Source organism: Petaurus breviceps, unplaced genomic scaffold (assembly GCF_028583685.1).
Source record: "Petaurus breviceps papuanus isolate PSGF00001 unplaced genomic scaffold, PetGlider_PUasm1.0 229, whole genome shotgun sequence".
Classification (NCBI taxonomy): Eukaryota; Metazoa; Chordata; class Mammalia; order Diprotodontia; family Petauridae; genus Petaurus; species Petaurus breviceps.
In genome coordinates, this window is record NW_027185903.1 from 19,752,935 (window position 1) to 19,764,063 (window position 11,129).

General features: G+C 37.3%; 1 protein-coding gene across 1 annotated transcript in view; it reads left to right on the top strand.

Moving 5' to 3' along the window:
• CMYA5 (cardiomyopathy associated 5) overlaps nt 1–11,129 on the top strand; it is a 126,683-nt gene that overhangs the window by 72,801 nt on the left and 42,753 nt on the right. The window contains exon 8 of the mRNA XM_069096326.1: nt 5,781–5,927. Within this exon, the coding sequence (XP_068952427.1) occupies nt 5,781–5,927 (147 nt within the window). The remainder of the gene's footprint in view (nt 1–5,780; nt 5,928–11,129) is intronic.

Here is an 11,129-nt window from a genome sequence, read left to right on the forward strand (position 1 = left end):
CAAGATATAGGGGTCTAGGAAGAAGATATCTATGAACACGATAAATCAGAACGCAGGAGGATGGCTGCTCTTAGATAAATCAGGAAGCAAGATGTTTGCTTTTCTCCCTGAGCCGGTCAAGACTGGTTTCAGCAGTTGCAGACATCTCCAAGTTCAGCTAAAGTCTATCTTGCAAAAGATCACTGGCATGCCATGCAGACCTGGGCTTCTGATTGTCCAGAGGTTCTTCTGATTGGTTGATGTGCTACTCTATCATCTGTTTTTTCTGTGACAAAGAGAAGCTCTAGCATATTTAATTGGTTAGTACAGTCGTTACAGAGCCCATTTCACATAACCTAGGTCCTGAGTGAAGTGTTAAACAAATCTGATCTTATACGCAATAGGTCTGGTTTCTCAGTCACACAGGTATAAGTTCAAACAATGCAATAAGGTTTTCCCATGGTATTTTTCCTACCCCATTAGACATTACTCCACTTCCCATTTTTTTGCAGTTTAGCTAAATTGATCTTCTCTCTGTGTTTTATCCAGGGCACTCCATCTTCTGTCTCTTTCTTGGTACTGACTTGTCTTCTGTACCTAGAATGTGCTCCCTCCTCTCCACTGCATCATTGAAACTCTTTTCCTTAAAGCTTCAGCTCAAGGTCCACCTTCTATAGGAAGCCTTTTCTGACCTCCCAATAGCTGGTGCTCTCCTTCCCTTCTTACCCTGTATTTATTTGTGGTTATTCTGTATACAGCATAGTTATATGTCTATGTCTTATCTCTTTGGTGAAATGCAAACTCCCTGAGAATTTGAATTATTTATATTTGTATCCCTAGCACCTTAGAGGAATTTAGTAGGCATGTGGTAGAGTATAGTAGGTACTTCATAAATACTGATTGATTGATTACCTTTGCAACCTATGTGACCTTGTCTAGGAGTTCTAAGCTCTCTGGTTAACTAATCTCTCTGGACCTCAAGTCTCCATTTGAAAAATGAGGTCATTGATCTCCAAGTTTCCTTTCAGTTCTAAATCCATAATATTGTGGCATCTTCAGGAGAAATTCGGGTGTCGTTTAATGACTGGAGATCACAGGTTCAAAGATTGAGAACTGGAATGGAGCTCCGGCATCATCTACTCCAATTCCCTCATTTTATAGATAAGGTGTTTGAAGATCAAGGATGTTAATTGATTTGGTGATAAGGTCACACAAGTAGAAACCATCAGCATCAGAAATCCAACCCAAATCTTCTGCCTTCAAAGTCAATGCTTTTCCACTGTGCCATTCTGGGAGCATAAGGAGAATTGAACAGAAGTTCCAAAAGGCCCATTCAATCCAATACAACAAGCATTTAGTAAGTGACCATGATATGCAGGAGAATATTTAAAGCAATGGAAAGACAGCCAAAAACAGTGGAAGGGGTAAGTTGAGGCAAATAAGTCTTGGGAAGTTGTAGAGATGAATTTGATATAGGTGAAAAAGCAGGAAGAAGTAGAGGGGGAAATGTATTTTTACCTAAGGAAGGAGCGCTTCTGAATGGCAGAGTTTAGGGGAGTAAAAGACTAGCATTTGCTAGCCAGAGAGAAGGGGACCAACGGGGTCTGCAGTAGCCTGTAGAATATATCAGTCCCAAAGTTCTAATTAGACTGTTAGAGTGAGGAAACCTCCTCAGACCCTTCCTCTCCTGTGGTTCCCACATGTTTGGTTGTAGCTGTGAAGATCCAGAGGTGATGGCAGCCAGAAGGGGCTTGGATAGGAAATTATCCCCACTGGGCAACCCTAGACAAAATTCAGAAGTAAGCTGTTTGTCTTTGACATCTTTATTTGCTCTTTGCCTGCCCTCTCCTATTATAGGAGCTTCATCATACTAGATATGGTCAATATACCATCTTGGGCAGCTGGGTAGTGCAGTGGATGCAGCACTGGACTGGAATCAGGAAGGCTCATGTTCTTGAGTGCAAATCCAGCCTCAGAGATTTACTAGCTATGTGACCCTGGGCAAGTCCTTTACCCTGTTTGCCTCAGTTTCCTCATTTACAAAAATGATCTGGAGAAAGAAATGGCAAACCACTCCAGTATCTTTGCCAAGAAAACCTCAAACAGGGTCACAAAGAGTCAGACATGACTAAAACAAACAACAACATACCATCTCACCTCTAACATCTAAGGAATAACTCTTTTTTTCATATGCTTTATTAACTTCTGATTTACATCATTAATTTCTGCCAGATTTTGAGTTACAAATTTTCTCCCCATTTTTCCCCTACCCACCGCCCCAAAATAGCAGTCCCACAGGATATCCCCTCCTCCAATCTGCTCTCTCCCATATCTTCTCCCATACCCCCTTTGACTTTTCCAGTAGGGCATGGTGGATCTCTATGCCCCAGTGCCTGTATATCTTATTTTCCAATTACATGTAAACTAGTATTAATAATAGTATATATATATATATATATATATATTTTAAACATTTGATTTTAAAATTTTGAATTCCATATTCATTCCCTTCTTCCCTTGTCACCCACCCTTACTGGGAAGATATGCAATTCAGTATAGGTTGTACATGTATAGCTAATGCAAAACATTACCATAGTAGATATATTGTAAAAGACTGACTATATTTCCCTCCCTCCTATCCCACCTCCCACTTGTTCTATTCTCTACTTTGATCCTGTCCCTTTTCAAAAATGGGTGCTTCCAACTTCCCTTCCCCCCAGCCTGCCCTCCCTTCATCATCCCCCTCTCATCCCCTTCCCCTTACTCTCCTGTAGGGTGAGATACCCTATTTAGTGTGTATTTCATTCCCTCCTCAAGCCAAATTCAATGAGAATAAGGTTGACCCATTCCCTTTTGCTTTCCTATTCTTCCCCTCCATTGTAACAGTTTTCCCTTGCCTCTTCTATGTGAGATAGTTTACCCCATTCTGTCTCTCCCCATCTCCTCACATTATATTCCTCTCTCACCTCTTAATTTCACCTTTTAAGTATCACCCCTTCCTATTAAATTGGTCCTGTGTCCTCTATCTATGTATACCTGTAAACATAGATACACATATTCACATATGTATTCATATGCCAGTATACCCTCCCATATATATATATATATATATATATATATATATATATATATATATATATTACTTGCCACTAATCACTGCTCTCCTCCCTTAATGTGTTCTCCCTCTTATACCCTCTTTCCTTTTTCCCTGTTCCTTCTTCTACCCTGTTGAGTTGAATTTTTTTTTTTTTTGGATTGCTTTGCTTGGTTTGCTTCCTTTGCCTGGTCATGTTGCCATTCAATTACTTGACTTTTGGGCTTTTTGCCACAGTAGGACTCTGCTACTAGACAGGGGAGCTTCATACCAAATGCTGGGGCTTTCTTAGATGCTGGAGGTATTAGTTGGGTGCCCTTTCTGAAGCCTCCACATGCTCTGGCAAGCTGGTCACACACCCCAGGACCTCTACCCTAGACCACAATCCAGATCCAAGCAGGTTAAAGCAAGAGGAATTACCCCTCAGACTGGTCTCTGAAGCTGCCATGTGGCAGCGGCTGAGCAGCCCTCAGCGGCTTCTCGCCCCGGGGGCAAAAGCCAATGCATTCCCAACTACTGGGCCCCAAAGTCCATACTGCACTGACCTCTCACTTTGTCTTTAGCATCTATCTATTGATAATTCTGGACCACCATAGCTGCTGGTGATCTTGAGTCCCTCCAGCTGGAGGAATAGCTCTTTCTTTACTTTCTTCCCCCAACAAAAATTACCTGCCCTATATCCCAGGCCTTTGGGGCCTTCATCTCTTCCTGCTGAGAGGTGGCTAATTTTAGAAAATGAATCTTTATTATCTGTTTTGACCAGCAGTGCTGGATATGTAGTTCAAAAGAGCTAGTTTCAAATCCTGCTCAGGGATTTCTGAATTGGATGACTGTAGACATGTCTCTTTATCTCTCTGTTCCTTGTGAAATGAATGAAGGAGTTAGACTCAATGTCTCCAAAGCACCTTCTGCCTCTAAATCTGTAATCTGTGATCTTATGTCAATCATGTTACCTTTCTTAGATAGATTTTAAATTAAATAATTCTTTTTCTAATTGGTATTTTATTTGTTTTTCTCTTTCTTCCTTGAACCCTGCGTTGGCCATGTCCAAAAAAAAGTTTTATTGTTTATGTATCATATATATTGCTTTTTGGAGGTGGGAGGGCAGGGCAATTGGGGTTAAGTGACTTGCCCAAGGTCACACAGCTAGTTTTTTGTGTTATATGTCTGAGGCTAGATTTGAACTCAGGTCCTCCTAACTCTAGGGTGGGTGCTCTATTTACTGTGTCACCTAGCTGCCCCTATTTTATGTATATTTTAACAAGAGTTGTTTGGGAGGCAATACCTTAATGCAAATGAATGACTTCAATGGGATTTCAAGGCATAGGGGCAGGAATGAGTTATGTGGGAGAGATATTTTGGCAGTCTGGGTCTTGTGGTGTCCCTCAAACAACAACGACATACCAGCTGACAACTTGTAGGCTGGCTAGGCCTTGCCAACAACTGCTGCTAATTATAGCCACACATACACAAAAAGGATCCAATACCTAATACTATATGCTATAGAAATGCTTGGTTCCATTTGAAAAGAAATAATTTGAGTTTCTTAACTGGAGTAATTGTGAAGAACTGACATTTAAGAGTAATGAGGCTGGATAATTGAAATGAATGTGGGTTAATTTAACAAGGTGAATGAATTGTGGCAGGCAAGGAGAAAATTTCAGCAAAAATAACCAGGTTGTTCCAAAGGGGCAGATATGTAGAATGGTAAAAAATAATGTTTACTCCTAATTATTCAGAAGGTAGGACATTTTATGCTGTTTAGAAAAAGGAAATGTCACAGTTGAAGAACAAAGTCACTTAGATTAGCTTGTAGCATTTCATTATCACTTAAGCATTTCTATAAATTGCAAATGCCCTTGGTTGAAAGAATTAATAATTCCTGAATTGGTGAAGGAAAGCCAGGTTTGATACTTTAAAGCACCAATGCAACAGACTTGAACCTTTTAGCTAGTCTGCTTGGTTAAAATTAAAAGGAGAAAGTTTGTCCTGCCATGGTGTAAATTTAGAAAATCTTGTTTGTCCTTATCTTTCGTGGTGCTCTACTGAATTGTTGGCTAACTTCTTTTTTTAAAACAATTTTTAGGGAAATAAGCTATTACTATTTAAGTCAATATAAGCAGCAGACAAAGAAGCAGCCCTATATAGTGGGTAGCTTTCTGGGCTTGCAATCAAGAAGAAACGGATTTCAGTCTCACATTTGACAATTACTAGTTGTGTGACCCTGGCTAAATCACTTAACCTGTATGTGTCTGAGATAACGTTACTTAAACTAGGCAGGCTGCAGGTCCCATGAAGGAGCTTCCATATAGAGAGAGGATGGGTAGGGGTGGAGCAGAAACTGAAGAAATAACTGGTCTGTCAATTATTGGCATGTTTACATGAATAGTAAAAATTCACTTGATAGTGAAATAGTTATTATAATTATTTGTGGGAAATAGTGTGCAGAGCTTAATTAATGGACTATTCTTTCCTGACAAGTTTTCACATGTGATGTTAGCATCCTACTTATTCCTTTCCAATAAGCTATTGTTTTCCATTCATGTATGATGTAATGGTAAAATTCACAGGCATGATGAGATTTGGGAGAAGCTAATCAACCCCAATGCTAGGGGGGGAAAAGGCACTGGGCAACCTTTCATATGGCTGCCCCCTTTCAACAGACCATGTAAGGTAATTGAAGAGTCGCTGTTTGTGTTTGTTCCAGACTTGTTGGAAGAATACCGACTTACAGTGAAGGAAAGCTACTGCCTTTTCGAAGATCTGGAACCTGGCCGGTGTTATCAAGTGTGGGTGATGGCTGTCAACTTCACGGGGTGTAGCCTGCCAAGTGAGAGAGCCACTTTCAAAACTGGTAAGGAGACTAATCTCCACTTCACTGTGGAGCTCTTAGGATTCTAAAGGAATTCAACTGGGAATACATTTTTATAATTTTCCCTCTTTTGAGGGAGCTTTCATAGATGTCAAATTCACTTTTGCCTTTACAAAAGAAAAGCATCAGTGTCATAAATCAGTTGTCATTGATACAACTTTTTTTTAAAGTCTAGTCTAGAACTTTTGAAATGTACTTGGATCAGTCATACAATTAGCAATTTACTGTCAAGTGAGAGTCTAAGGATTACTTTGTAACCTAGCAATGCAGCAGTGGCTCTCTACCCTGGAGGAAAGGCTCTCTACCACCCAAACTTCCAACTCTGGAACATCTCCTAGAAGTAGTCCAAGGGCCCAGGACTCAGGTGATTTCCCTCTCGCGAATCACAGCCGTCTGCATTTGCCCTTCTTCTCCTGTGCCTTACTTGCTATCCTTCTCTTACCTGTTCCGTGGGGCCTGAGGCATAGCTGGGTGGCCAGCTGGCCAAGTGGTTAATTTTCTTGGGGTGGTGAAAAAGGTATTTTACAGAATCTCCAGATTTGGACAGCGCCTCAGTGACCAGCCACGCCAGCCCATGCTTGAATGAGAATCCCTTCTATCACATTTTCCAAGAGGTGGTCACCCAGACTTTACTGATCTCTAAAGAAGAGGAACCCACAACCAGCAAGGCAGCCTTTTCTATTTTTCAGGGCTCTGATCGTTAGGAAGCTTTTCCTTACATCAAGTCTAAATTTATTTCATGCAACTTTCATTCATATCTCTTAGTTCTGCCCTCTAGGGTAAAGCAAAATAAATCAAATTCCTTTCTGATATGATAACCAGTCAAATTATTGAAAAGAATGATAATTTCCCTTCCCTCTGACCAAATTTTTTCTTATCTAGTCCAAACTTCTTCAGTTTTTTAAAACTGATCTTTGTATGCCATGATCTCCAGGGCCCTACACCATCTTAGTTACACTCTGTTGAGGCTCTCTGGCTAAGCAAACGACCTTCTTGAAATGGTCTAGAACCAAACAAAATGACCTTTTTCGTGGCTGAGTGGAGAGAGTACTGGACCTGGAGTCAGAAGATCTGAGTTCAAATCTGGCTCAGACTTACTGGCTATGTGACCCAGCACATGTCAATTATTCTCTTTTAGCCTCAGTTTCCTCTACTGTAAAACAGGCACACTAATAGCATCTACCTCCCAGGGTGGTTGTGAGGATAAAATGAGATAATATTTGTAAAGCATTTCGCAAATCTTAAAACGTTATGTAAATGCTATTATCATCAGAAATAATAATGATGATAATTATATGCTCCAGATATGGTCTGACCAAAGAAAAGACCAGCAGGACCATCATGTCCATATTTCTGGACACTATGCTTCTTTAAAGAGGTGCGAGATCACATTAATTGCTCTGTTGATACATACTGTATCATACATCTTGCATGGATTGATACATATGTCCACTAACCTCTGGATCTAATGAGATTCTTTGTCATGTCTTTTTGTAAATCGTTCACAGGAGGATCACAGCACACATAAATGTGTGGATAGTCCATAGGCAACAGTAGGGTATTAAAAAAAATTCTACTGTTATTTTATTGGAGTAGAGAGCTTCTGTTGAGGAAATCCCACTATGGATGCAAGTGAGCATCTTCCCCACAACGTATGGTCCTAGAAAATTGACTGGGACACTGAGGTGTAAAATGACTTGCCCAGGTTCATCTAGCCAGTATAAATCAGAGGTGAGGTTTGAAACCAGTTCTTTCTGATCTCCAGGCCAGCTCCCTAATATCTGCAATGCTTTGCTCTTTCTAATATCAGTACTGTCTTCAGAATGTCCATGTTATGTTCTTCCCTCTGACCATATCATGCCTATTATTCAAATGCCCTGTACAGGCGTGAAGGGAAAGAAATAATAAGTTTTTAGTGAATAATTCAGACCTTATTCCACTAAGAAATTATACTTTCCAGCTACTACCTGACATTTAAAATTTTAGAATATTTTTAAATTGTAGAATTTGGCTCTAAGAGAGGACCAGTAAGATCATTTCCCTGGGGGCCAGGGGCCAAACAGAGCAGGAATCATTGACCTTAGAACATAGAGAAGTGAACAGGCTGAAAAGGATGAGAAATGTTAATTGGTCTCAAAGGGTAGCTGTCTTCACTAACTCAGCAAATAGAACAAGAATTATTGTATATTCACAAGTTTGTTGGGAAAATGTGAAGTGACTGGCATTGAAATGAGAAAAGCAGGCTACAGGTCTTGTGGCCTCATCAAGGGAACATTAACAAAAGATAAGATTCCAAGGCTTTGAAATGACAGAGCAAATCATAGCCTAGTAGACTGAACCTATTCGACTGAGGTTCAATCTTCTTAGAACCAGCTTCATCCAAACCAGGGTGCAAAACCACCATCAGGGCCCAGAAGCAACAATGAGTTAGGGACTGTGAACAGAACTACAGTAAGAGAGGGAAGGCTCTGGAAGACTCAACTGCATTATGCCATTTTTTAAAGCTGTACTAAATTGTTTTAAGAATTGTTGCTTTATAGGGTAGTTTGAGATCTTGTACAGCTAGACTCCCTTTATTCCCATTAAAAAAAATTTCTCTGAGAGTCTTGGCTTTTTGTGCCTCCATATTAATTTTTATCATTTTTTTCTCATTTGTTAAAGTAATACTTTGGTAATTTGATTGGAATGGCACTAAAGAAATAAATTTGGGTAATATTGTCATTTTTATTATATTGGTCCAGTTACTCACAAACAATATTTCTCCAATTGTTTAGGTCTATCTTTGTGTAAACGGTGTTTTATAGTTATACTTTTAATTCTTGAGTATAACTTGGTAGGTAAAATCGCAAGAATTTTATACATTTTAAAGTTTTTTTTAAAAATGGAATTCTTCTTTCTGTCTCTTCTTGGTGGGATTTATTGGCATTATACAGAAATGCTGATGATTTTTAAGGATATATTTTATATTCTGTAGCATTGCTAAAGCTACTGTTTCAATTAATTTTCTAAATCATCTTAGAACAGTGATAATTTTGCTTCTTCTTTACCTGTGTTTATTCCTTCATTTTCTTTGTTTCTTTTTTTTGGTTTTATTTTTATAGCCAACATTTCTAGTACTATATCAAACTAAAGTTGTGTCATGACGATCCTTGTTTCATTCCTGATCTTACTGGAAAAGATTCTCATTAATCCACATTAGATATAATGCTGGCTCTTGCTTTTAGATATGTATGATTTATCATGCTTCAAAAATGTCCGTTTATTTTTGTGTTTTCTAGTTGTTGTTTTACAAAAATGAGTACTGTGTTTTGTTAAAAGCTTTTACATCTATTGATGTAATCATGATTTTTATTGCTTTTGCTATCAATACTGTTCTGATATAAATCCAATCTGGTCATAGTGTATAATTGTTGTGATAGATTGTTATCATCTCTTGGCTAATATTTTATTTAAAATTTTTGTAGCAATATTTATTAGGGGTATCAGTTTATAGTTTTCTTTTTCTATTTTGACTCTTGCTGGTTTAAGTTATCAAGAATATATTTGTGTTATTGAAGGAATTTTGTAAACAGCTTATATAAGAGTATATAGACATATATGATTGGAATTAATTGTTTTAATTGTTCTCTGAATGGTTGATGAAATTCACTGGGGAATCTGTTTGGTGTTGTGTTTTTTTTTTCCTTTGGCAATTCATATATGATTTGTGTAGTTTCTTTTTCTGAGAATAGGTTGTTTTCATTCTTTATTTCTTGTTGTATTAATCTGGGTGTTTTATATTTTTGTGAATATTCATTTATTTCATTTAAGTTGTTAGTTTTATTGATATAGTTGGGCAAAATAGTTTCCAATAATATTCTTTATTTCTTTTTCATTTGTTGTGAATTATCCTTTTTAATTTTTAATATTATTAATTTGTTTTTCATCTTTCTTCTTTTTATTCAAGCTAGCTAACAGGTTTATCTGTTTCCTTTTTAAAAATCAGTTTTTAGTTTTATTTATTAGTCCTTTTTTTGCTTCTAATTTTGTGAATTTTTCTTTGATTTTCCTTAATCTCAGTGTTTTGTTTATTTTGCATGCCCAATTTGTTGATCTGTTTTTTTTTCCTTTTTATTTATAAAAGTACTTAGAGATATAAATTTTCTTATAATGACTGCTTGGTATGCATCTCAACATATTTGGTATGTTGTCTCATCATTGTCATTATCTTTATTGAAATTATCTATTGCTTCTGTGATTTATTCTTTTACCCATTAATTCATTAAGAATGTTATTTAGTATCCAGTTGATTTTTAATGCTTTTTCAGCGGCCTTTGATTTAATATAATTTTATTTCAATGTTGTTAGTAAGGGATGTATTTAATATTTCTGTATTTGTTATACATCTTAATATCAGACCAGTGTTTCTAAAGGTGCCATGCTTGTAGAGTAGAGAAATGTATATACTCCTTTCCATTCCAATCAGCATTCACTGAAAAACTATCTCATTTAACTTTTTAAAAGTTGCAGTCAGGTCCTTAGTTTATTTCTTTTTTATTTTTTGGTTAGATTTATTTAAGGCTGAAAGCAGCCTAAATAGTTGTGTTTCCTCTCTATTGTAATTTTGTTTTATTTTTCTCCTTGAAATTTATTTAGCTTTTTCTTTAGATGTTTAGATGCTCTGCCATTTGGTGCATATATGTTAAGCATTGACATTTTTTGCAAGATGTAGTTTTTCTGTTTATCTCTTTTAATTAGGTCCATTTTTGCCTTGTCTGAAATTATAATTACTACACTTGCTGTTTTGAGTTCATCTAAGGCTTGTAGATTTTGCTCCAACTCCTTGTTTTAACTATGTGAGTCTTTCTGTTTCAGGAGTTTTTCTTGTAACAACATACTGTTAGAGTCTGCTTTCTAATCCATTCTGCTATTCTCTCCCATTTTAGAGGTGAATTTATTCTATTCACAATCACAGTTATGATAACTAATTGTGATTCTCATCCATCCTATTCTTATACTTTATCTTCTCTTTATTCTCCAATAAAACATAATAAAACTCTTTACTTTCTTCTCTTTTCTCTTTAATAAAGGTTTTTTTTAACCTTTATTTTCTTTCAAAGTCCTCTTCATGATCCCATATCCAATCTTGAGGTTAATTTTACTTGTCACTAATACCTGCTCTCCTCCCTTAATGTGTTCTCCCTC